The following is a 26,358-nucleotide window of genomic DNA, read 5'->3' as shown; positions in this document are numbered from 1 at the left end:
GTCAGAGAGCCAGTGAGTACCATAGCTGGGACAATCCATGGACACTGACTAAGGACCAACCTAGCTCCAACACTGATGGATGCATTCGTTCATGCAACAATTAAGCTTGACCTAACTTCTAACTCTATTTCTTCTCTACTGGGCTTAATAGGTTTTCCACCCATAAACCTCTCCTACCCTCATGGCCTTGTTACGATGCTACTTAGACGTTAAAGCACTCTCGCTGACCATTCCTATTTGAAGTGTCACCTACAAAAGTTTTCAATATATAGTGGTCTTTTGACCACTCTGATACTAATCTTTTGATCTATACACTTGCACATAGGAACTAAGAATAATCATAGGTGTTAGAGATATACCAAACTTACGCACTGAGACAGGACAGGCATACGGGCACAGGTCAGGTATGTTACTCTAATATGGGGAAGTGACAAAGAACATTTCAGGAAAGTCTCCTGCATGTAATAAATGTTCTATACATTTTCTATTTTAATATCAGGCATCCAAAAACTCCCAGAAGTTCTGTGCCTACCCTGATACCCACTAATATATCCTATCAGGACCTGTCATACAATACATGATAAATGGTATTTTCCTTTAAGTGTCTTTGTGGGAACTGATCTAAAAATAAACAAGTACGAAACCACACAGACAGTATTTCTTATCTAGAACAGGAAAAAAAATGGCTTAATACTTCCTGAACTCATGCTGAACTGCAGCAAGCTCCAAAACTAGTACTATGAACTGTAAGTGGTGGACACTAAAAACAAAAAGAAAAAAAAAAGTATTCCTGACATTAGGAAGAAAGGCTATCCTTCAACAGTATCACACGAAAATCAATGGCATGCCTGGTGTTGAACCTCACACATGGTAAGCACTCAATTTCCTTGGCTGCAAGCCCTGGATATTAACCTAGAAAAAATAATCATCTTGGGCATGCTTAATTGCTAGAAATAATAATAGAAATTTTGATTAATGCCAAATCATGCTCAACAGGAAAGGAAGAACAATAAAAGATGGAAGGAATCTAATGACATCTCCCCGGGAAGAGCCCATAGATCATTCGGTCAGATAAAAGAAAGAAATTGTATGTTCCCAATATAGATTTAAAAATTGGCCCAGAAACAGACTGCATTAGCAATGAGGGGTTTCAACTGCCAGACATCTACGAGGCATCTCCTCGAAGTCTCAATTAGCTAAAAGCACCACTGACTTGTCTTGGCATCAAATTCATCTCTGAGAAGATGCAGGAAACAAGATGAGGAATTGCTACCATGGACTGGACTCTAATCAATGTCAAAGGGATAAAGTGGACACAAATTTGTGGAAAACACAACTGTATCAGAGAGCTTCTGACAGACAAAAGGGGAATACCACACTAAGCCACACATGGGTTCTAGACTTTGGAAGGACACACCTTCAAGTTGTTATCAAGACCTAGAAAGGGCAGGAGTCCAGAAGGCCGTCACCTAAAGCAATGAGCTGGGGCTCCTGGGTGGCTCAGTCAGTTAGGCATCTGCCTTCGGCTCAAATTGTGATTTGAGGGTTCTGAGATTGAGCCCCAAATAGGGCTCCCTGCTCAGGGGCAGTCTGCTTCCCCCCCTCCCTCTGCCCTCCCCTCCTGCTCACTCTCAAATAAATAAATAAATAAATAAATAAATAAATTCCTAAAAAAAAAAAAAAAAACAGCACCATGCTGACCAACTGTGAAAGGTCCTGATGAGGGGACAAGGGAGGCGTCTTCATAGAGACCAGTGCTGCTGCACACATAAAAGATGACAAACAAGATGATGCAAAAGGCTGGAAATTGGCTCACATGTTTGAGAGCAAATAATAACAGATGCACGCACATCTGAGAAGGAAGGAAAGGTGTTTTACACAACGTTAGAGATTACGGAAGTGTTCTCTTCTTTCCATTTGGAGCACAAGGAATCGCTGGGATAGGTCTGCTGCCTGCGACTGATGGTATAATGCAACAGATAATAAAATAAAAACAGAACGTCTCGACTCCACTCCATTCTTTATCTAGGGTAATTGACTTAAGACTTTCTTAGACAAGGGATCCCTGGGTGGCTCAGCGGTTTATCGCCTGCCTTTGGCCCAGGGCATGATCCTGGAGACCCGGGATCGAGTCCCACGTCGGGCTCCCTGCATGGAGCCTGCTTCTCCCTCTGCCTGTGCCTCTGCCTCTCTCTCTCTCTCTCTCTATAGTAAATAAGTAAGTAAGTAAGTAAATAAATAAATAAATCTTAAAAAAAAAAGACTTTCTTAGAAAAGTTAGAACAAACATTTGTTGGAGGAACTAAAGGATGAATGAAAGTAGGGGCTCACACCTAACTGCTCTAAATGGACTCGTATCTTGTAGCATACCCATGTCTGGATCTACATACACACACACACACACACACACACACACACACACACACACATTTTCAAACCTACAGAACTGTGAGAACCTGCAGAATCATGAAGTGAATTGTCACTAATCTCAGAAGAACCATCGTGAGTGAGAGAGGTTCCAAAGGTTGGAGGCAAGAAACTACTGTCCCGGCGCTCTAAAAGGAAAGAAAAGGAATCCTGTGCATTAGAAACTGAATGAACATAGTCTACAGAAGTGTTTTAAGAGTTCACAGACTTATATAATGGGAACTACAATTTCTAAAGGATTTACAGTAAAAACCTGAAAATAACTCAAAGTCAAAAACAACGCTCCCTTGAGCATTGAGAATTCGGTTAACATTGAATAGGACCTTCACTGTTTTAAAAGTGGTGTTTCTCATAACGCAGGATATAAAGTCAGAGATTAAAAAAAAAAAAGAGTGGTTTAAAGAAAGGAGGTGATCATCAGGGACGAGCAAGCCTCCAAAGACTTGCCTTTTTTGGAAATAGAGCCTTTCGGGGTGCCTGGGTGGTTCAGCTGGTTAAGCCTTCGGCTGCAGGGTCCTGGGATCAAGCCCTGCACTGGGCTCCCAGCTCAGCGGAGAGTCTACTTTGTCCTCTCCCTCTCCCTTACTTGTGCCTGTGTGCATGCACATGTGTGCGCTCTCTCTCTCTCAGATAGATAAAATCTTAAAAAAATAAAATAAAATAGAGCCTTTAGCATTGAATTCCAACAAGGCTTTCAGCTAAGCCCTATTCTTTTAGACAGAGGCACCTGATTCCACAATAACGTAACGGCGTGGGGTCTTAACTAGTTGATAAACATCCGCAGACAGGGCTCGCAGGAGAGGTTTCCTTCACCTGCCCACCCCTACCTGCCTGCAAGCCCTTCTGAAGAGCTTACCCTGAGACACCTTGGCTCCTGCCCCTCTAATCCTCTCCTGACCTATAACCTCAGCCTGGGGTGTCAGGGTTAACATGGGGCACCTGACCAGCTAGGCCAATCTGATTCCCTTCTAGGAATTGTGGGGCTTGCGGTCCAGAGACATAGGCAGGCAGACCCAGCATTGAGGAGGGACTTTCACAGACAGTGAGGCTGGAGGGGGCCAAAGGTATGAAGTAGGAAATGAAGTAGATTACAGAGGAAAACAACAAAACAAACAGGACAATAGTGTGCAGAGTGAGTGACCCCCAAAGACTGAGTCCCATGATTCTCTGCTGTGATACAGAAGGATCCCCTGGACAGATGAAATGAGTAAGTAACTTCTAGAGGGCCAGACTGCCTGGATTCCAATGACAGGATAAGGACACACAAGGCATCACTAATAAATGTACTAATGGCATTAAAGCATCAGAATTCGAGGTTTAGGGAGCTTGGATGAATTGAAGGTCCTCTACTAAGACCTAAACAAAACCACCAACTGTGCAAATACAAGACGGGGGACATTTGGCCCAGCAAAACGTGGAGCAAATAAAAGCTTTCTTGCTTTTATTGCTTTCTTAGCAAGAAAGCACTTACTAGGAATTCGACTTGGCTGAGAACGGAATGAGCTATTTTACAAGGGGGCACGATTCCCATCACTGGGAGGTATTCAAGCAGGGGCTGGGTAACCAAAGGCTAGGCAGGCAGCGCCAGGGACTGTGTTGTACTCTATGATCGCCAGGTTTCCTCCAACCCTACAAATCCCACAAGGCTATCTTCTTAAAAAGATTTTTTAAAAAAGGAAATTACGAGGTCATCAGAGAACCACAAATACAGTACCAATGTGCAGCCAAGCTTTAATCACTTTAGACATGGAGAAAAGCGTTACTGATTTGATGAAAATCCTTGCAGGCCAGTTAACCCTATGGTCTTCAGGAGCAATGCATTCATAGGAAGATACAACTGAAATATCGTTCTAAATGAGCCGGCCCTCAAAACACACGAGGGGGAAAAATACAAATAAACCACCATGAAAATTATCTGAATTATTTCAAGTTTCATTTTTAGAGCAAATAGCATTTTATGATGTAAAAATAGGTGAACACATGACAGTTTCCAACAGACTAGTTCTCATTTTATTTAAGGAAGCAGAAACAGTCAAGTAACATCATTTTGCTGCTGTTACATTTTGTTACTCAAGGTGAGTCAGTGGAGTTTGACAGGCACCTGCTTCTTACTTCCATTGTGACTTTGCAAGAGAGAAATAATAATTCTCCTTTGTTTCTTAACAAGGTCTCAACCATCAGAAACACCTAGTGAGGAACCTAAAGCCTACCTGCTAATTATGACTTTGGTGGAGAAGTCAGTGCAGCACACACAGCAACATAAACTGCCCGTAAGCAAGAGCATTTTACTCTAGAGAACACTGCCCAGGGTGAGAAAAGGGGGGACGTGCATGCTCATCTGCCCATTGAAGACAAGTGGTGGCACAATCTGACGAGTAAAATATCTCACGAGACCACTGAACAAAGCTAGAAAAATGGGAAATCCATAGAGGAGCACCTGAGAACTCACCACATACCAACATGACCTTAGGAAGGACGTGGCTTGGGGATGGCTTGTCTGCCATAAGCACTCTGGGCGGTATTAAAGAATCCACCAAGACTCGTTAGACAAGACAGGCTCAAAGATCTAGGAGTCACTTGCACAAAAACCAGTAAGGCATGGCTGGCTTCCTTTAGTATGTCAGGATGTGGCTAAAGAAGACAGAAACCTCCGCCGAGCAGATTAAACCAGGATGTGTGAATGACAGCTGGTGGGCTGCAAAGGCATAGAAGACCCAGCACTGAGCTCGATGACATTAAAGCAATGACACCTACACATGTGTGAGATTGCCATCAGCCCTACCCAATTCGCAGGTGGAACAAAAATGATGCAAGGATGGGTTGAACAGATGCTTCCAGAACCTTCTCACACCCTAAATAAAAATCACCCGCTGCAGAGGGAGCCTCTTAATTCAACATGTGTGCCTCCACATGTTACCACCACTAATTAGAATCACAAAATCAGTCCTTCAGATCTGCTGGGATACCTTGGCCATTGTTGAGCAATGTGGAGAAAACTCCGTGAGATTTTAAAACCACTGTTAAAACCCCAGCTTCCAAAATCTGAACAGCTTGAGCTCATCCCAGTCACTCACCAGACACAGATTCAAGTAACATTTGCTTAGCACCTACTTTATAGCAAGTGCTTCCCGTTCATTTCTCCGCTCTGAAGGATGTCCCTGCAGCCTAGAACACCTCAAGTGCCAAGAGAACATGATGATGACATGAAAGTTCTCATTAACTCTGATTATGGAGTGAAAAGTTCTACCAATAGAAATATCAACCCCAAACAGATTTAATCCGTACAGTTGCCAGAGGCCTAAAATCCACTGCGACAGATAAGACACTACTAGTTATGTGCACCGAAACTCTGAAAAATATTCAAAGAAGATGAAGAAAGTGGAAGACGGAAATCCTGATTTTGGAATAAATGTGATATCTAAGAAAAAAACAACGAACATAGCACAGAAACATACATATTAGTCACATATTAGTGGATCTTCCCATTCTGTTCTTACACACAGGGATGCTCTTAGGCCTTCATGCCAGTGTTTTCTATCTCAGGCAATGGCACCACCATTTTGGGCTCTGGGCCCAAACTTTTACTCATTCTCCACTCTGCTTTTTCTTTAATGCTCCACCGTCCTCCCCATGGAGGACGGCGGAGCATTGGATCTACCTTCAGACCATCTTCAATCTGCCCCCTTCCTGTCACCTCCCCGGGGGGCTGCCTAGCAGTCCACGCCATTATCACTGCTCCCTGTTTCATCTCCTATGTCCCAGCTGAAGTCAGAATCCCTGGGGGTGGGACCCGGGCACCAGGGTGTTGAAAGCTCCTTGGGGGGTGGGGGGAGTCCAGTGTGGCGCCAGTCTACTCTCCAGCCCACCCCCCAGGCAGGAGCTGGTTTATGGGTAGGTGTCATTTACCGCCCTGCCAAAGGAAAATGGGGCCTCAGGTTGGAAGAGCCAGACGTCAGTTATCACTCCAGGCTTACTGGGAGCCCAGATGCCGCATCTCATTTTCTCTTAAGTCAACTATTGTAAGGTGATAGCTTAAGATGCTGAGGAGAGTAGGGACAGCGCTAAGAAAGTTAGAGTCTCCAATTCTGTGGTTGGGCCACCAAAACCAAACTCACTCTACTTTTTAAGTAGCTCCCTTGTCAAATAGTCTGGTACCAAATAGACTAAAAACACACGAAGTATAAGCAGTAAAGATGGCGATTCTAGTTTGAGTCCATGGAGTTTTTATTTTTATTTATTTTTTTAAAGATTTATTTATTTATAGAAACACAGAGAGAGAGAGGTAGAGACCCAGGCAGAGGGAGAAGCAGGCTCCATGCAGGGAGCCCGATGCGGGACTCGATCCCAGGACCCTGGGGTCACGCCCTGGACTGAAGGCAGGTGCTCAACCACCTGGGCCACCCGGGCTGCCCGAGTCCATGGAATTTTTAAAACAGGGCAATTCCAGCTGAACATATGGAAAAATGTCTGATATCTTATAAGGAAAAATATTATGCAGACTAAGATCTTGGTATTCAGACTTCGTTAAAATTAAAACATGTAAGGGAGTAGTCCACCAACCATAAGGATACATTCCACAGGGAAAGTCACTTAATAAGATCAAGGAAGATACAACTTGGCATTTGAGAAAATTGAGATTTTTTTTTCCCCTTCTTTCCTAATTGCATTTACTAAAGAAGTCAACAAAAGGCCAATTCACGTAATGATTCTTTCACTGAACTTTAAACAAAAAGACAAGAATAAGTAGCCATCTGGGGTTAAATTGAGCCAACAATTCAGAACTTCCTCTCCCCTCCTAGGTTACACTCTGGCTTTTATTTATTTATTTATTTATTTATTTTTCACTCTGGCTTTTAAAAAAGACTTCCATCTGTAGAGGAAAAGTCACATTATCACCTTAAAAAAACCCTCAAGTCTAAATGTAGAAACAATAAGGATAGCAGGGAACTATATATAAAAAAGAAAAAAAAAAAAAAACACAAACAAACCCAATCGCACAATGGTCAGACACAAAGCACAGGCTCCAAGGCACTGTGGAGCTTGTCTGCTAAAGCTCAGAGTTTGAAATTATCACATCCCGAAGCCAGCCCTCAGCACCCATGCACGCGGCCACAGAGAAAGCCCGTGGGCTGCATTAAGTCTCAAAGATGGGTTTCACTTTAGCAACCAGAGAAAAGCAGGTAAATTAGGACTTGTGGTGAGTTTGCATTTCCTGTACATTACCCTGTCAAAGACTTCACATCACGGTAAGATAAATCCAAGAACACAGAAATACTAATCCGAAGGGTTGCCCCGCTGCTTTAGCTGCATTATCAACAATAGCTAAATTGTGGAAACAGCCCAAGTGTCCACCCACTGAAGATGCATTAGGAAGACGTGGTACGTGTGCACAATGGAACACTATTCGGCCGTACAAAGAATGACATCTTGCCATTTGCAACGACACGGATGGAGCTAGAGAATGTTAGGCTGAGTGAAGTCAGTCAGAGAAAGACAAATACCGTAAGATCTCACTCAGACGTGGGATTTAAGAAACAAAACCAACCAGTGAAGGGAAAAAGAAAGGGGGCAAACCAAGAAACAGACTCTTAACTCTGGAGAACACACTGGGGGTCACACCACAGGGCAGGTGACGGGGGCGGGTGAGTTAGGTGATGGGGATTAAGGAGGGCACTTGTGCCAGGAGCTGTGTGGAAGTGTTGAGTCACTGTTTTTTATACCTGAAACTAATATTACATTGTATGTTTACTGGTAGAAATTTAAATAAAAACATTAAAAAATATTATAAACTGGAGGAAATAATCCCCTTAACATAAAGTTGCGCCAGAGTTTCAAACTTACCAAATCACTGAGGTATTTCCTATAAATGCAAATGATTACATATGAAGCCTACAAATATAGGATGAACAAAGAGATTAATTACGAGCGCGTACTAAAAGTACGTAGGCTAGCAAAAAAGACTAGTCATGACACTGCAGAAAGGCTCAAATTCATCACGCTCCCAGAGTGGATATAACACCAGCTAAAAATAAACTAAGTGTGTTTACTCATCTGGTTATACTGACTTAAGTGTTTAGAATTTTAAAGCCTTCCAAATCTAATAATCGAGTATCAGCCCAGAAACTTTACCATTTCTGAGCAGGGAAGGCGACAGGAGCATAAGGAGACCCATGAGGTAAACTGAGCAATGTACAAAGATTCACCGAAATATCCACATGCACTTCGTTCCCGGCTGGCAACCTATACATGGCTTTACACGCTCCATTCCCCATCCTCTCTGCGGAGTAAGAAAATCCAAAGATTGACACCAGTGTCTTGCAGTGTTGCTGCCCTTCAGCGTCTCCCCGGAGATACCACGTGTTCAAGCTTGGTCCCTAAGCCCAGTGGGGCAGACTGACTGCACGGGTCTGGGATAGGTCTAGGTATCGGTACCACTTAGGAGTTCCCAATTTGATCCACTGTGCAACCCGGGCTGAGCACCCCAGAGGTACACAACGTGGCCCTAAAACCATCCACATTACCCAAGGCTCCCCCTGCCTGGCCACACTGGACACGCTTTACAGGAAAGACGGCAGCCAGAATCAGTTCTTCTTCTTCATGTCGTCTCCCTGACCGTTACTCATAACTGTGAAAATAAAGTCAAAAAAGTTGAGTAAGTCCACCTGAGCACATTTATGACAACCACCTGGCATCGATGGTGGGATGGACTTGACTTAAGGTGGAGAGCACGTATCCAAATTGGGCAAAACCTATCCACAGAGATCTATTTTACTTCTTTGGTCGGGGGTGGCTGCGGCCTGGGCTTAAAAAACCTAACACTGGAAGGGCACTGGAAGGGGTCAACCAGTCACAGACATCGGGAGGACAATCTGGTGGCAGAGGAAAGGACCCGGGACAACTGGTCGCGGACAACAGGTATACCCAGAAGCAGAGCTGCAGCGGGGAGCAGCACGCCGGTCCGGACAGCCGGCCAGGAGCAAGGGTGGGGGTGGGAGCGCGGTCCGCAGGGTGCCCGGGGCCTGGCCCGGCGTCGGCGGTGCCCAGTGCAGAGCCCGCCCGTGCAAGCTGTGGCCGGGAGGAGCGTGTCCTCTTCGGGAGCGAGGCTGGGCCGCAGCCCAGGGGCTCCGAGGCCCTGTGACAGGCACTCGGGCCCCGGGAAGCAGCGGCGGTGACTCCCACCGCGGCCCCAGGGGGTGAGGTCATCTCCTATGGGGGGCGCCGGGGAAGAGATGGGCCGCAGCGGCGGCAAGGGGGCCACCCGCGCACCGGGCTGTGGGGCCACCGGGGCCGAGGCCCCGCGGCCGGCGCTGCTCGAGGTCGCTGTCCCTACAGCACCCTCTGGCCGGCCTGGCCTCCCCGCCTGCCGCTCCCCCGGCGAGGCCTGTCCCGGGTTCTAGTAGGTCCGGCCACCACGGTGGCCGCCGGGTCCAGGCGGAGGGGGCTCCGGCCTCCTCGGGGACAGTCCCTGCCTCGACGCCCCCCGCCAGCCCGGCTCAGGACACGGCCATCCTCGAGGGTGGCTCCGGGAAGACGCCCCGCGGGGCCTCCCTCCAGAGCAGCGCTCCGGGCGCCAGGCGGGGTGAAGAGCAGCAAGCCGGGCCCCACCGCCCCCTCGGACCCACAGGTGGCGGCAAGTGGCATCCCAGGGCCCGCGTCAGCCCACCGGCCGCGTGGGGCCTGGCGGAGGCCAGGGGGGAGGGCTTCTGCTTGCCAAGTCGCCCTAAAAGGAGAACTTAAGAAAAAAGAAAAACAAACCCGTAGCCCCAAACATGCCATGATGAACCCACGTGAAGCCCTGAAGCGCCAGGAGGGCCGCGTCCCAGGCGGCGCCCGGTGGGCCTCGCCAGGTTCCACGAGGGCGACCGCGGCGGCGGGGAGGAAGGCCGAGGCCCCAAGGCAAGGGCAGAGCCACACGGACAGCCTTGACATGTCGCTTCGAGCCACGCCTTCCATCATCAAGTTTTATCCTGAAGAACACGTCAGCACGCGGTGGAGGGTCACCGGCCCCACGCGGCCCGGAGCGGCAGCCACCAGCCGCAGGTGGCAGCCGATGACACAAGCCGGACCCGGCCTGACCCAGAGGTGCTGGGGATGCAGGACCTGCAGCCGTCGGAAACGCACTGCCCCAGACTGCATGCAAGCGGTCTCATTCTGAGTTTTTATACCAGGAATCTGATAAAATAGTACTTTGGATATGTTGAAAGACAATATATTGCTAAAATTACTTTCACCAGTTTCTGTTCATTTTTATAATGTGGCTCCCAGAAAACTTAAAACTATCTGCGTGTCTAGCATTTGCAGCTCACATTTTGGTTCTCCTAGTATTGCCCTCAGATATCGCAATATCTGAGGCAATTTGATGTAAACCGAGTCCATGGAATCTTTAGTTACATCTAAAGATTTAACTGGTCTAAATAAGTCTAAATTCTGGTCTATGCTCCTAACACATGAGTAATATCTCAGCTATGTTTTAAGGCTTCCTATATGAAACCTTAAAAGTAGTATGTTGGAACCAGAGTCCACAATACTTCAGCAGATAAAAATGAACCAATCTTGCTGAAAAAATAGTATGACCAAAATATACCCGGTCGAGTCTAATGCATTGAAAACCTCATTTAAAAATACTCTGTTGCACGACACACAATTTTAAAATTTATAAAGATGAAAATCAACTGAATAACTATTTAAAAGGGAAGAATGCAGACGGACAGTCAACATCAAAATCAAACAACTCACATGTGCTGACAGTAATATAGAAAGGATTCTAGCCACAGTATCTTCCTAAAATTTAAATCATCTATGAACAAATTATTAAAGTAGAAAGGATTTATCTTAAGAAAGCTCTACCCAGCACAGGAAAGAAATGGCAACAAATAGAGAAAAGAAACTAAGCTTTAAAGACTCAACATATGAGGGACGCCTGGGTGGCTCAGTGGTTGGGCATCTGCCTTCAGCCCAGGGTATGCTCCTGGGGTCCCGGGATCGAATCCCGCATCAGGCTTCCCCACAGGGAGCCTGCTTCTCCATCTGCCTGTGTCTCTGCCCCTCTGTGTCTCCCATGAATAAATAAAATCTTTAAAAAAAAATAAAGACTCAACATATGAAAGATGTCAATTCTCTCAAATTCATAAGCTTAATGTAATCCCAAGAAACATCCCAATACATTTTTAAATTAATTGAGTGATGAATTCACTGGTTCAAGTAGGAAAAATAAAGATGAAAAATTAACAGAAAAAATTAGATAAAAGAGTAGTGAGAGTTGGATAGCTATGAGGATAGTTTTTTTTTTTTTTTTTTTTTTTTTGAGGATAGTTCTTAATTGCAGTAACGGCATTTGATACTAAGGGCCAAAAAAGACAGACCAAAATAGAGGCGGGGGGGGGGGGGTGGCAGTAAGGGGGAGGAGAGACTGCTTCCAGAAATGACTCAACTATAGAGGTCAATTTACTATTTAAAAGAAATAACCTCAAACCAATATGAGAAGAATATAGTGTTAAGTATATGATGATTATTTCAGGTGGTTTATAATTTCAGGAGAAAATAAAACTGGATCCCTACCTCACATCTCACAGCAAAATAAACCCTGCAGAAATCGCCCATGTAACCAGGTTTAAATTGAACCCTAAAAATACTAGAAGAAAAATGCAAGTGATAAATCATCATTATCTAGAAATGAGAAATATGACACAGAAGCAGAAATTTTAATGGCAAAAAAAAAATGGAAGGTTATACATAATAAAAATTAACTTGGCTACAGAGAAGGGTCCTAGAGGGCAATGTAGGAAGACCCTGAACTCACCTCCTCTGTGGACATGGTGAATCTACATCTACATATGGGAACAATTCCTCCTGAGGAACTGAGAGACTGAACAGCTTCTGCACAATAAAAGATAAACTATAGGGAGGTGGCAGGAGAGGCAGGACATGGTGACAACCAGGAAGCCCTACCTCCAACACCACAACTACAGTACTGAGGGACTGTACACAGACGCATCTGTCCTGGGACACAGAGAAGAGAGCAACTAGATCCACCAAGCACTCACTGCGGGGTCTGCTGGAACTCTGTCTAGGTAGGGGGGCTGGCAGCCACCAGCCCTGTTCATGTTCCCCCTCCATCTTGATAGGGCAGACAAGATCCAGGGTCTGGGCACCCTGGTTGGCCTGCTGCCTCAGTGATATGGGCCCTTAGGTGACCCCAGCCCCAAGCCATCCCACCAAAGTGGGCCCCAATGCAGTACATGCTGGGACACCCCTGCACAGCACCCATTACGACTCTAGCCATCTTGCCAAGGACACACAAAGGGGCAAAGCGTCCCAGAACACTTGAGGCCTACACAGCTCCAGCTCCAGCTCCAGCTCCTCACTAGGGCACCAGCTACATGGAGCCCTGCAGGACCTTTCAACCCAACACTCACTTCAGCTCTAGTTGTGCCACTAGGGCCCTCCCTATGCAAAGCACCCGGAGACCTCCCAGCCCTGCCTTGGGCTCTACCCATCCTGACAGGGTGCCCTCTGCTCAGAGAACCCTTTAGACCAGCCTGGCCCACACCCACTTCATCTCCAGTTATCCTACCAGAGAATCTTAAAAGAAGCAAGAGAGAGCCAACTAGGTAAAAGGGAAACCCCATTAGGCGATCAGTTGTTTTGTTTTTTGTTTTGTTTTGTTTTGTTTTTTGGTAGCAGAAACTTTGCAGGCTGGAAGGGAGCAGCATGATGTATTCATAATGCTAACAAGAAAAAACCTACAACCAAGAATACTCTACATGGCAAGGTTATCATTCAGAATTGAAGGAGAGATGAAGAGTTTCCCGGACTAAGCAAAGTTAAAGGTCATCACCACTAACCTGGCCTTATTAGACATGTTAAAGGGACTTACTTCTTTAAGTGAAAAAGTGAAGGCCGTAATTTGAAGAAAATTATGAGAGGGAAAATATTTTGCAGGGAAAACCAAAGACACAGTAAAGGTAGTAAAACAATCACTTTTAAGGCCAGAATGAAGGTTAGAAGACAAAAGTAGTAAACTTGATTATAACTGAAAGATTAGTTAAGGGGACTCAAAAAATTTAAAAAAGAGGTAAAATATGAGAACATATATATAAAACACGGAGAGGGTAGTAAAAAAGTGAAGTTCTTTCAGAATATGTTCACACGTGAGTAACCACCAACCTAACATACTCTGCTATCTCCCTAGAATGTTACATATGAACCCCATGGTAACTGAAACCGAAAACCTATAACCGATACACGCACACAAAAAGAGAAAAAGGAAGCTAAGCATAACAATAAAGAAAGTCATCAACCACAAGGAGAGACAGCAAGACAAGAAAGGAACAGAGAAAAAACTATAAAGATAACCAGAAAACAATTAACAAAATGGCAATATGTAGACACCTAACAATAATTACTTTAAGTGTAAAAAATAATAATAATAATTCTTTAAGTGTAAATGGTCTATATGCTCCAATCAAAAGAAAAAGGGTGGTGGAATGGATAAAAAAAAAAAAAAAGACCAACATATATGCTACATACAAAAGATTCACTTCAGGCCTAAAACACAAACAGACTAAAGGGAAGGGATAGTTCATGCATTGGAAGGAAAACAAACAAACAAAAACAATACTTATGGGAGACAAGATAGACATTAAAACAAAGACTAACAAGAGGCAAAGAAGGGCATACATAATGATAAAGGAAACAAACAGGAGGATATAACACTTGTAAGCATCTATGCACCCAGTATAAGAACAGCTTAATACATAAAGCAAATATTGACAAGCATAAAGGGAGAGATTGACGGCCATACAATAATCGTAGGGGAGTTTAACACCGCGTTTACATCAATGGATATATCATCCAGACAAGAAAATCAATAAGGAAACCACGGCTTTGAATGACACATTAAACCAGATGGACTTAACAGATAGACACAGAACATTCCATTCACAAACAGAATATACATTCTTTTAAGTGCACGTGGAACGTTCTCCAAGACACTGAAATCAGATCGAGCATCTTTTCTGACCGCAACAGCATGAAACCAGAAATCAATTACAAGAAAAAATTTGGGGAAAAAATGCAAACTAGAGAAGGATAAATAATAGGTTACTAAATAACCGATATGTCAGTGAAGGAATCAAAGAGAAAAAAAAAAATACACGGAGACAAATGAAAGTGAAAATGCAATAGTCCCCAAACTTTGGAACTCAGCAAAAGCAGTTGTTAGAGGGAAGTTTAAAATGTTACATGCTTACTTCAAGAAATAAGAAAAACCTCAAATACGCAATCTAACTGTATACCTAAAGAAATCAGAAAAAAAAAAAAAAAAACAAATAAAGCCCAAAGTTAGAAGAAAGGAAATAATAAAGATCAGAGTGAAAAATAAATGAGTTTTTCCTAATTTTTTGGGTCTCCTACTTCAATGAAACTGAGATGGTTCTTTGAAAAGATACACAAAATTGATAAATCTTTAGCCAGACTCATCAAGAGAGGACTCAAAATCAGAAATGAAAGAAAATAACCAACATCACAGAAATACAAATAAGAGACTACTACAAAAAGTTACATGCCAACAAATTGGACAACCTAGAAGAATGGGTAATTCCTAAAAACATGTAATCTTCCAAACCTGAATCAAGAAGAAACAGAAAATCTGAACACACTTATTACTAATAATGAAATTGAACTGGTAATCAAAAATCTCCTGACAAACAAAAATCTAGGACCTAAAGGATTCACAGGCAAATTTTACCAAACACTTAAAGGAGAGTCAACACCTATTCTCAAACTATTAAAAAAAAAAAAATAGAAGAGAAAGAAAAGCTTCCAAATTCATTCTCCAAGGCCAGCATTACCTTTATACCCAAACCAGACAAAGACTCTACAAAAAGATGAAAACTGCAGGTCCACATCTCTGATGAACATAGATGCAAATATCCTCGACAAAATGTTTGCAAGCCACATTCAACAATACATTAAAAGGGGGATCCCTGGGTGGTTCAGCGGTTTCGCGCCTGCCTTTGGTCCAGGGCGTGATCCTGGAGTCCCGGGATGCAGTTCCGCATCGGGCTCCGGCCTGGAGCCTGCTTCTCCCTCTGCCTGTCTCTCTCTCTCTCTCTCTCTCTCTCTCTCTCTCTCTGTCTATCATAAATAAATAAAAACAAATCTTAAAAAAAATACAATACATTAAAAGAATCGTTTACCGTGATCAAGTGATATTTATCCCAGGGATGCAAGAAGAGCTCAATATCCATAAATCATTCAACATGATGCATCCCATTAACAAAATGAAGGAAAGGATAAAACCCATATCATCATCTCAATAGATGCAGAAAAAGCGTCTGACAAAATTCAACATCCATTCGTGATAAAAACTCTTAGCGAAGTGGATTTAGAAGAAACATCATAAAAGTCATGTATGACAAATCCACAGCTAACATCTCCATAGGGAAAAGCTGAAAGCTTTTCCTCTCAGATCAGGAACAAGACAAGTATGTCCACTCTTGTCACTTTTACTCAGTAGCATACTGGAAGTCCTGGTCATGGCAATCACACAAGAAAATTAAATAAAAGGCATCCAAATTGGTAAAAAGTAAAACTATTTGCAGACTATATGATAGTATATACATATATATATACACACACATATGCATATATGTAGTATATATGCACGTGCTTACACACATGCTACACACACACACACCCTAAAGACCACCAAGAAACTACTGGAATAAATGAAACGAGTAAAGTTGTAGGATTGTAGGATACAAAATACACAGAAATCTGTTGCATTTCTATACACTAATAAACTAACAGAAAGAGAAATTAAAACAGTTCTATTTGTGATGGAGCCTCTCCCCAAATACCTAGAAATAAATGTAAGGAAGTAAAAGATCTGTACTCTGAACACTAAAATTTCGATGAAAGAAATTGAAGATGCCACATATGGAAAGATATACTATGCTCCTCGATCGGAAGAATATTTTTAAAAGCCCATACGACTCAATGCAATCTACATTTTCAATGCAATGCCTAGCGAAATACCACTGGCATTTTTCATAGAACTAGAACAAAGGATCCTAAAATTCGTATGGAACCATAAAGGACTCTGAAGGCCACAGTAATCTTGAAAAGAAGAATAAAGCAGGAGGTATCACAATCCTAGACTTCAAGCCATAGTACTAAGGTATAGTAATCAAAACAGCATGGCACCAGCACAAAAATACAGAGATCAATGGAACAGGGTGGAGAGCCTAGAAATAAGCCTACACTTGTATGGTTAATTGATCTACAACATAAGGGGCAAGAATATAAGTGGGGAAAATACAGCCTTTTCAATAAATGGTGCTGGGAAACGAGACAGCCACATGCAAAAGAATGAAACTAAACCACTTTCTTACATCAGACGCAAAAATAAACTAAAACTAGATTTGAAACAATAAATATGTGTGAGAACTCCTTAAAGAAAATATAGGTGGTAATCTCCTGGACATCAGCCTTCGCAACTTTTTTCTAGCTATGTCTCCTGAGGCAAGAGAAGTAAAAGCAAAAGTAAGCTGCTGGGAAAACACCAAAATAAAAAGATTTGCACAGTGAAGAAAGCCATCAACAAAATGGAAAGGAAACCCAGTGAATGGGAGAAGATATTTGCAAATGACATATCCGACTAGGGTTAATATCCAACATATATAAAGAACTTACACAACACCATACTAAGAAAACAAATAACCCGATTAAAAATGAGCAGAGGACCTGAATTGATATTTTTCCAAAGAAGACATACAGAAGACCAAGAGATGCAATGAGAATAGCTCAAAATCACTAATCATCAGGATAATGCAAATCAAACCACCATGCACTATGACCTGACACCTGTCAGAATGACTATTCTTGAAAAGACAAGAAGCAGTAAGGATTGGTGAGGATGTGAAGAAAAAGGAACCCTCATGCACTGTTACAGAGACTGTACATCAGTGTAGCCACTGTGGAAAACAATATGGAGGTTTCTCAAAAAAAAAAAAAAATTAAAAATAGAAATACCCTGTGACCCAGTAATACTACCACTGGGTACTTACCCAAAGAAAAAGAAAACACTAATTTGAAAATATGCATGCATCCCTATGTTTATTTATTTTTAATTTTTTTTAAGATTGTATTTATTCATGAGAGACAGATACAGAAAGAGAGACAGAGAGGCAGAGACACAGGCAGAGGGAGAAGCAGGCTCCATGCAGGGAGCCTGGCGTGGGACTCGATCCCGGGACTCCAGGATCACGCCCTGGGCCGAAGGCAGGTGCTAAACCGCTGAGCCACCCAGGGATCCCCCACCCTTATGTTTATTGCAGCATTGTTTACAATAACCAAGATCTAGAAAGAGCCCAAGCACCCACTGATAGATTAATGGATAAAGAAGATGTGACACGTGTGCATGAGTGCACATACATACACATGTGTACACACACACACAGGATATTACTCAGCCACAAAGAAGGATGCAAAAAATAAAATAAAAAATAAAATAATAAATAAAATAAATAAAATAAAATAAAATAAAATAAAATAAAATAAAAAATAAAATAAAATTAAAATAAAATAAAATAAAATAAAATAAAATAAAATAAAAAAAGAAGGATGCGATCTTGCCATTTGAGACAATATGGACGGACCTATGGGGTATTATGCTGAGTAAAAAAGAGAGAGAGAGAAAGACAAATAACATACAATTTCACTTATATGTGGAATCTAATAAACAAATTAGAAACAAAAAACAGAAACAGACTCGCCAGTACAGAGAACAGGGGATGGGGAGGGGGGTGGGGGAGAATGGGCAAAATGGGTGAAGGGGAGTGGGAGATTCAGGCTTCCAGTTATGGAATAAATAAATCACAGAGATGAAGGGCACAGCCTAGAGAATACGGTCAACTGTGTTGTAAGGGAATCGTATGGAGGCAGGCGGCAGCCACGCTTGCGGCCAGCAGAGCATAATGTAGAGAGAAGCTGCATCACTGCGATGCCACCTGAAACTAATGTGACACTCACTGTGTGTCAACCATGTGTCAAAACAACTTTTTTTTAAATTGAGTATTATATTACATAAACTAGATGTTTTATGGGATTGAAAGTTTTAAACTCATGGGATTTTAGCGCCTGCCTTCGGCCCAGGGCATGGTCCTGGAGTCCCGGGATCGAGTCCTATATCAGGCTCCCTGCTTCTCCCCCTGCCTGTGTTTCTGCCTCTCTCTCTCTCTCTCTCTCTCTCTCTGTGTCTCTCATTAATAAATAAAATCTTAAAAAAAAAAAAAAGAAACTGGAAATGACCTAAACACCCTAAATGTCACAGAAGAAATGCCAAGCTTTCATAAAATTAATGATCTATATATGGATTCAACAAACAGTACCGAGTGCCCCTTCTAAGTTCCAGGCTCAGTTCTAGAGGATATAAATGGTGACAATAGGTAAAAATTCTATCCTTCATGCAGTTTACTATTTGATAGCCAAGGATGAAAAAAAAAAGATAAAAAATAATGTCAAGTATGATCTCATCTCTCTTAACACACTTATTTCTCCTATCCTGGAAAATAGCTGGAAAGGATATACGCTAAAATGTGAACAGTAGTCATATTTGGGTGGCATAGTTTGGGGTGATTTTTTACTGTCTTCTTGACACCTGGTGCCGTGTGCGTTTTTTCCAACGAGCAAGTGTTACGCTTCTACGATCAAGAGAACAACACTAAGCTCTTCCATTAAAAACAAAGTTCAGAGTTATCATTCGTGTGACGAACAACCATGGAGGGCCACAGATCACTCAGTGCACACCGTCTGTTTTTTGTCTTTGTAAACCGCTCCCGCTGTGGTGCTTGGGCCCCAGGAGGAGGGTGTCAAGTAGGCCGGACTCAGGCATCTCTGGATCATCTTACGCCCGGATCACAAGATTCCTTTATCCCCTCAACAGCATCTGAGCTGCTACTACACCCCGGGCAACATTCTCCGTTCTCCGTGCCAGCCACGTATCAGCAAACAAAATAGACAAAACTCCCTGCCTCTAGTTTGGGGAGCTCACAATCCACGGAGGAGCAGCTTTGGAAGCCGTGGGCTCCGGTGAGTCGTGAAGAGTGAAACGTTGCCTCTACAACATCTACGTTCTCATGAAACGCAGTGGAGACAAACGCAGGCAGCAAACATCTCACCAACTGCACAAGTGTACTCTGAGCGTGCAACCGTTCCCTCGGTCGTAAAGTAGGCCCGTGATTCAATTCCGCTTTTGAAATAATACAAATGAAAACGTGAGTGATGGGCTACAGATGAGAGAACCCTGAAACCCTCTGGTGGTGCCCCACTAGGTATCTCCACAATCACACCAAGCAGATGTGGATTGGGGATGCTCAGATCTGGATCCCGCGAGGCATCACTACCTACACCCGTGCACCCTCTCTCTCCCGATGCCGGGCCAGTTCTCAATCTCTAATCCATCCCCAGGCTTCCTTTGGGATCTCCTTCCTTCATTCCTTTGGGATCTCCTTCCTTCACTCCTTTGGGATCTCCTTCCTTCACTCCTTTGGGATTTTCTTCCTTCACTCCTTTGGGATCTCCTTCCTTCACTCCTTTGGGATCTCCCTCCTTCACTCCTTTGGGATCTCCCTCCTTCACACCTTTGGGATCTCCCTCCTTCACACCTTTGCGTCCCATCACCCAACCAGCTGGCACGCAGCAGGCAAACAACACATGCCTGTTCAAGGGAACAAATAACCATAGTCATCCTTCACCTAGACAAATGAAACTTCCTCCCCCAAATTTCCCTTTAACAATTCTTACAGAAACTACTTGAATGCTCCTTTTGTTACCTTTTAAGTAAATAAAACACGACATTCTATAAAATCGCAAACGTTTTAAAATTGTCATCTAGGCAGACTGGTTTAGGAAAACAATGCCTAAAACAACCAGATTTGTCAGTTAGCACATGATTTATACAACCAAATGAAACGTCTTACATTTTAGCACGATCACATTCAGCAGAAGGAAATGCAAACTATTGGACACACACGTGTGTATGCATATACTTCCTTAGTTTTGAATATTGTAATGATTTTGTGAATCATTTAGTAAATTGTAAGCTCTAGAACATTCCTTCATTTCAAGCCGGAGCCTTGCACAATCTGAATACCTGAAGGTGACGGGACCTGTTAGCTGCCTCCCCCTCCCCCCACCGGCTATTCCTCCTTTTTCCCTTTAGTGCTAAAACCCTGAGTAATGGGCCCAGCCAGAAAACCACGCTTCCCAGCTTCCCTTGCAGACGGAAGCCAAAGTAAAATCAGGAGAAGTCTTTGTGTGGCACTTCAAGGAATATCCTTTGGTCTTTCATCTTTCTGTTGTTTTTTTGTTTTGTTTTGTTTTGTTTTGTTTTCCCCATCCCTACCTGAAACTTTACCACGATGGCTGGAACCCCAGCAACTATGCTACGACTTCATGGAAGATGGTGAGGCTGAAAGGCATAAAGAACATGCCGCTCCTGACTCCAGGTCCCCCCGAGCTGACCTGCACCGCCTACCTCCATACTAGTTGTACAAGAGTGAGAAAATTTTGTGGAAACCACCATAACTTCAGTCCCTGTTTCTTTCGCTCCTGATGTTGTATTCAGAGACCCATTTGATTTAACTGGAGGTAAAAGTGCAGAAATCCTTCAGAACGTCTTAGCTTTCTGCTTTATTCTGTTTTGCTTTCTGGAAAATTTATCTACTATCCGGGTTTTCACTATTACCCTTGAACTCAAGACCTCCTCCCTCCCCCCCCCCCCCCCCCCCCCCCCCGCCTCCTTTGATTTTGCCCACATCTAACCACCAGTTCTAAGTATCTTCAAAACATGTTCCTTTGTGTATCGCACAGTTACTGCTTCTTTTAGTATTGACCCTCCTTCTCAATTTCCTTATTTTTTTAATAGATTCTTTTTCTCCCATCAGGCTTAAGACTAAAGCAGAGTTCCTCAAGGTGCGTTTTGCCTACATCAGAACATCCTGGCGAAGCACGCAGATTCTCAGTTGTATTACAGATCTGCTGAAGAAAATCTTCATGCGTAACCCAGGAAATTGCAGTTTTAATGACATATCTGAGATCCCATAAACATTAAAATTCAAAATTACCGCTTGAGAACTTCCTTTCACTTTAATCCATTTCTCTCCTGCCCTGTATTGCCTCAGTCTTACGATGTGACCTTTGCGACCTCCTTTCCTAGGATTCCTACGACCTCCTCCCCCATAGGATTCCTTTTACCCTCCTGCCCCTCCTGCCTCGGAGACCTCTGCTGTGACTGTTCCCTCTGCCTGGAACACTCTTTTCCTGGATCTCCACAAGGCTAACTCCTTCATTTCCTCCATGTCACCTTTTCAGTGAAGGCCCACCTAAGCAACCTATTTAAAATCGCAATCCATTCTCCAACTTTACGCATCTTACCTGCTGGTTGTATTTCCCAGGGTACTTACTACATATCGTATCGTGTGTATCTGGTCTCTTGCCTCAGTACAATGTAAGCACTTCCAGGGAAGGGCTTTTCCCCTATTCCGCTCACTGATGTATCCCAAGTGCCAGAAACAGTACTTCTAGGAGGTCAACAGAGATCTGCTAAACGAGTTCGTTTTACTTAGAAATATCTTTGATTCTTCCCTTCCCGTTCACACTGCTCCAGCTCCACTCCAAAGCTACTCCTGGCCTTTGTCATTACTAGACTTTTCTTTTCTTTTCTTTGAATGATAGAGGCTGTCTACAGTGCCACTCTGTCCAAACCACCCGACATGCTTCCCGAGTAGCCCTCTAAGACACTTCTTTAGGGACGTCATTCTCCTGTGATGATTCGGCTCCTAACTGGCCCTGTTAGATAGCAAGCGTGGGCATCATGCTCAAATGAGAAATAGGTTAGATAAACTCTAAGATCCTCAAATACTTGATTCTGTGTCTAAAAGGCACCTTTTGGCATTTGAAATGCCCCGTTATCTAGCAGGAACTTACCTATCCAAATTTATATCCTACTCCTTCCAAGTATCCCTCCGCCCCTGGCCAATTTCCTTAAGATCTCTCAAGCCACGTTGTTCACCATTTTTTTCAACCAGTTACTCTCTACTACCTTCAATACCCTCCCAACTATAGGGGAAAAAAAAAAAAAAGCAAACTCCTTTGGAATCTTGCTACTCAGACCTGAAGGCAGGGCCATGGAGCATTATCTGTTTGTCAGAAATGCAACAACTGCAGCCCTACACCAGACCTAGATTTAGGATCTGTACCTAACAAGATCCCCAGATGATTCGTGTGCACTTTAAAGTTTGGGAAGTGCTCATCTCCAATTATTCCTCAATGAAGCGTTCACTGGGCAGGCTTCACGCTCCATGTCCTGACCTCCAGTGGGACCTATGTCACCCACAGCAAGCACAATGTTCTACTAATAACAGCTCCCCTTAGACTATTTATTCTTTATTTCACGTAAGTTCTTTCGCTCCAATCTGGATGTAAATAACTTGCACAGAGGACAGCCACGCGTGTGGCCCATCTGGATTCAGGTAACAGAAGCCCATTCAAGTCACTTGAAGGAAAAAAAAAAGAGCTTATTCTAACAGTACTTGGGAACAGGGACTAGAAAACTCCGGGAGGAAGGATTTCCAGGGTCGGGCTATCCCTTCTCAGCATCTGCGTGTCGGCCCCATTCTCTCCATTCAATCCTTTCTCTCTCCTATTTTTTCTCTGTTCACCGTGGTTCCTGCGTCCTCCGGTCAGCAGAATTCACACGACAGTCCTCTCCTCTACTGGCCTAGTCACCTCTGCCCCTTTCTGTTTCAATTTTCCCCCTCCATGGAGAGGCTTAACTCTTCCCACAAGAGAAACAACCACAAAGAATCTTTTTGAGCCAAACAACAAGGTTACAAGTGTCTGCGCCACCTATGGATTGTCTGCCCCGGAGTCATGAGTCATGAGCCCATCCCAGTCCAACCGGCTGGGCCAAAGGGCTTGCAGTTCAGCACAAGGCCCTTTAGGCAGCAGGAGCTGCCAAAGGAGAATATTCCCTAGGAAAGAAAAGTGTGGGCAGGGCGGGCAGTGAGCCACATCTCCAGCCCACAGTGTCATTATCTACGCTGTCCTCACAAAGTCCTGGGCAAAATCCGGAGCACATAATAAACTGAAACCAACCACTATGGGAGGGAAGGGTCATTCACCGAACTCCGCTATGGCCCTGACACCGTGCTGGTCGTACAGCGAATACAAAGACGAGAATAAAAACACAGTCCTTAGTTTTCCAGGTCTCTAGACCCAAATGTGTCACTGAACTAAGCTACTTGACCTTGGGCAAGTGCCTCCACCACCTGGGCCACAGTTTCTTCAACTATCTGATGAGACCACCTTCACTCACCTCCAGGAGGGTCGTCAGATTCCACTAGACAACCCCAGAGGGAAAAAAAAATTAAAAAATGCTTTGAGAAATACACAGAACAATCAAAAACCATACTGCAGCCTTTTAATACTAATAAAATCCTCTCACATGCCACAGGTTTTGCATTGTTTTCTGGTCCTTTCTCTTTTTTCTCATTTCCCACAATAGATGATTCATCAATGGCTGCTGTTTGGCGGGGGGGAAAAAAAAACAATCCTGATTATCACCGCTGTATGTTATCTATAAGGTTTACTGGGACAGCGGTTAGCAAATTCATGCATTTCACTCAGAGGCATGAAACAGAAGAGACTAAATTGTGTCCTGTGTACTTTTAAAAAATAACACTATCATTTGTTCACTCTTGTGTCTAAAGCTGTAACCTCTTGTATGCCTTTTTCACTACAGCACAAAAGCAAGAGGTATGTACTAAATTGCAGTGCAGGAACACAGGTCAGGTGTGATTCCTGCGTGGCCACCCACTCAGGGCATGTTCATTTAGCATCGCCTAAGCACTGTGATCCGTGAACCATACCTATTAGAACTCAAGGCCCCCATTTTTTGATGCGAAGGTTCTACGGAGGGAAAAAAGAGTAAAATGGCTTGTCTCAAGCCCTGGAGTCCTAGTCTCCTGCAGTATCTAATTTTTTTTTTTCTAAAATCCACTTTACCACCTGCCTCGCATGAAAGGGGGGAGCGGGGTGGGACCAAGGTAGACCAGTTCTCAGACACAGGTGTGCCCTTCCAGCCTCCGCAGGGTTCGGCTACTGCTTTATGGGACAGAAAACCAAGAACACAAAACTCTGGATTCGTACAGCCCAAGCCCAGGCTGTGCCCTCAGCAAAACCGGGGAAGCTTTCCGAGGGGCCCTCGGAGGAGCGGAGCGGCCGGGGTGTCTCCGCCCCGAAGCCGCCGCTGCACCCGGAGCGGCCGGGGTGTCTCCGCCCCGAAGCCGCCGCTGCACCCGGACATCTGTTGCGCGGCGCTGACAGGTGCAGCCGTCCCACAGCTGGCGGCGAAGGCCCAGCTCCCACCTGCGGGAGGCGGGAGCGCGGCGGGTCGGGAGGGCAGCAGGTGGCGGCTGCGGCGGGAGCTGCGGAGGGTGCAGCGCGGAGCTCGCGGGGCACCAGCGCGGGGGGGGGGGGGGGTCCTGCGTCCCCGGGGAGGGCGGCTGCGGGGGGGTCCTGCGCCCCAGGGGCGAGAGGCTGCGGGGGGGTCCTGCGCCCCAGGGGCGAGAGGCTGCGGGGGGGGGGTCCTGCGCCCCCGGGGAGGGCGGCTGCGGGGGGGTCCTGCGCCCCAGGGGCGAGAGGCTGCGGGGGGTCCTGCGCACCAAGCGGCTGCGGGGGGGTCCTGCGCACCAAGGGGCGAGAGGCTGCGGGGGGGTCCTGCGCCCCAGGGGCGAGAGGCTGCGGGGGGTCCTGCACCCCAAGGGACCAGCGGCTGCGGGGGGTCCTGCGCCCCAGGGGCGGGCGGCTGCGGGGGGGTCCTGCGCCCCAAGGGACCAGCGGCTGCGGGGGGTCCTGCGCCCCAGGGGCGGGCGGCTGCGGGGGTCCGCACCCGGGGCCTGCGGCGGGGCTGCGAGCAGCCGGGTGCGGGTGCGGGTGCGGGGGGGGGGGGGGCGCCGGGGATCCGCGGGGGAGGCAGCCCGGTGGGGGACGGGAGGCCTGTGCGCGGCCGGGGAGCCGGGTGGGCAGAGCGCGCGCTCGGCGGGCCCGGGCCGGAGGGGACGCAGCCCCCCGCAGCCCCCGCAGTCCCCGCAGCCCCCCGCTGCCCCCGCTGCCCCCGCAGCCCCCGCTGCCCCCGCAGCCCCCCGCACCCCCCTGCGGCGGCGGCCACTCACCCTCGGCGCGCGAGCGGATCTCCGACACGGTCCTCCGCATGGTGGGCATCGCGGCCCCCGGGCCCCGCACCTGCCGGCTCCGCGTCCTCCCCGCGGGCACCAGGCACTGGGCGGCCGGCGAGCGCTCCGCGGGAGAGGCGGCCCGGCCCGCAGCGGCGCAGGGGCGGGGGAGGGGAGGAGGGAGGGGGAGGGGAGGGGCCGCCGCGGGGAGGAGGGGCCGCCGCGCGCGCTCTCGGCTCCTGCGGCCGCGCGGGGCGGGCGGGAGGCCCCGGAGGCCCGCCCCCGCCGCGGACTGTACCATCCTGCGGGGGAGCCCCGCCCCGGCTCCCTGCGCGCCTCCAGTCCGCCGTCCCGACCCCGCCGCGCGCCGGGGAGGAGCCGCGAGGTGGCCGCCCCCCCACCCCCCCGCCTCGGTCCCGGGCCCAGCGACGGGCTCTGAGGACGGACCCCGCACCCCACCTGCACCCCCGCCTGCACCTGCACCCCCACCACCCCCAGCCGCCCTCACCCCACCACCCCCACCAGGCCCCCGCCGACCTCACCCCCACCCCCACACGCACCCCCGCCTGCACCTGCACCCCCACCACCCCCGCCGCCCTCACCCCACCACCACCACTTGCACCCCACCCCCACCGCCCTCACCGCCAACCCCACCTGCACCCCGACCTCCACCATCCCGTTGCCCTCACCA

At 46.1% G+C, this 26,358-nt stretch overlaps 1 protein-coding gene across 6 annotated transcripts in view; it reads right to left on the bottom strand.

Moving 5' to 3' along the window:
* Positions 1-25,983, bottom strand: part of ATP8A1 (ATPase phospholipid transporting 8A1) — a 223,950-nt gene extending 197,967 nt beyond the window's left edge. For 4 of the 6 annotated variants that reach the window (XM_072749097.1, XM_072749099.1, XM_072749096.1 and 1 more), the window contains exon 1: positions 25,668-25,983. In XM_072749097.1, coding sequence (XP_072605198.1) covers positions 25,668-25,968 — 301 coding nt within the window. In that variant the 5' untranslated portion in view covers positions 25,969-25,983. The remainder of the gene's footprint in view (positions 1-25,667) is intronic. The other 2 variants (XM_072749100.1, XM_072749101.1) reach the window with 1 other exon arrangement.
* Positions 25,984-26,358: the final 375 nt, after the last annotated feature.

This window comes from Vulpes vulpes, chromosome 2 (assembly GCF_048418805.1).
Source record: "Vulpes vulpes isolate BD-2025 chromosome 2, VulVul3, whole genome shotgun sequence".
NCBI classification, from domain to species: Eukaryota; Metazoa; Chordata; class Mammalia; order Carnivora; family Canidae; genus Vulpes; species Vulpes vulpes.
Note: the sequence above shows the minus strand (reverse complement) of the source record. Positions and strands in the feature narration are given on the sequence as shown.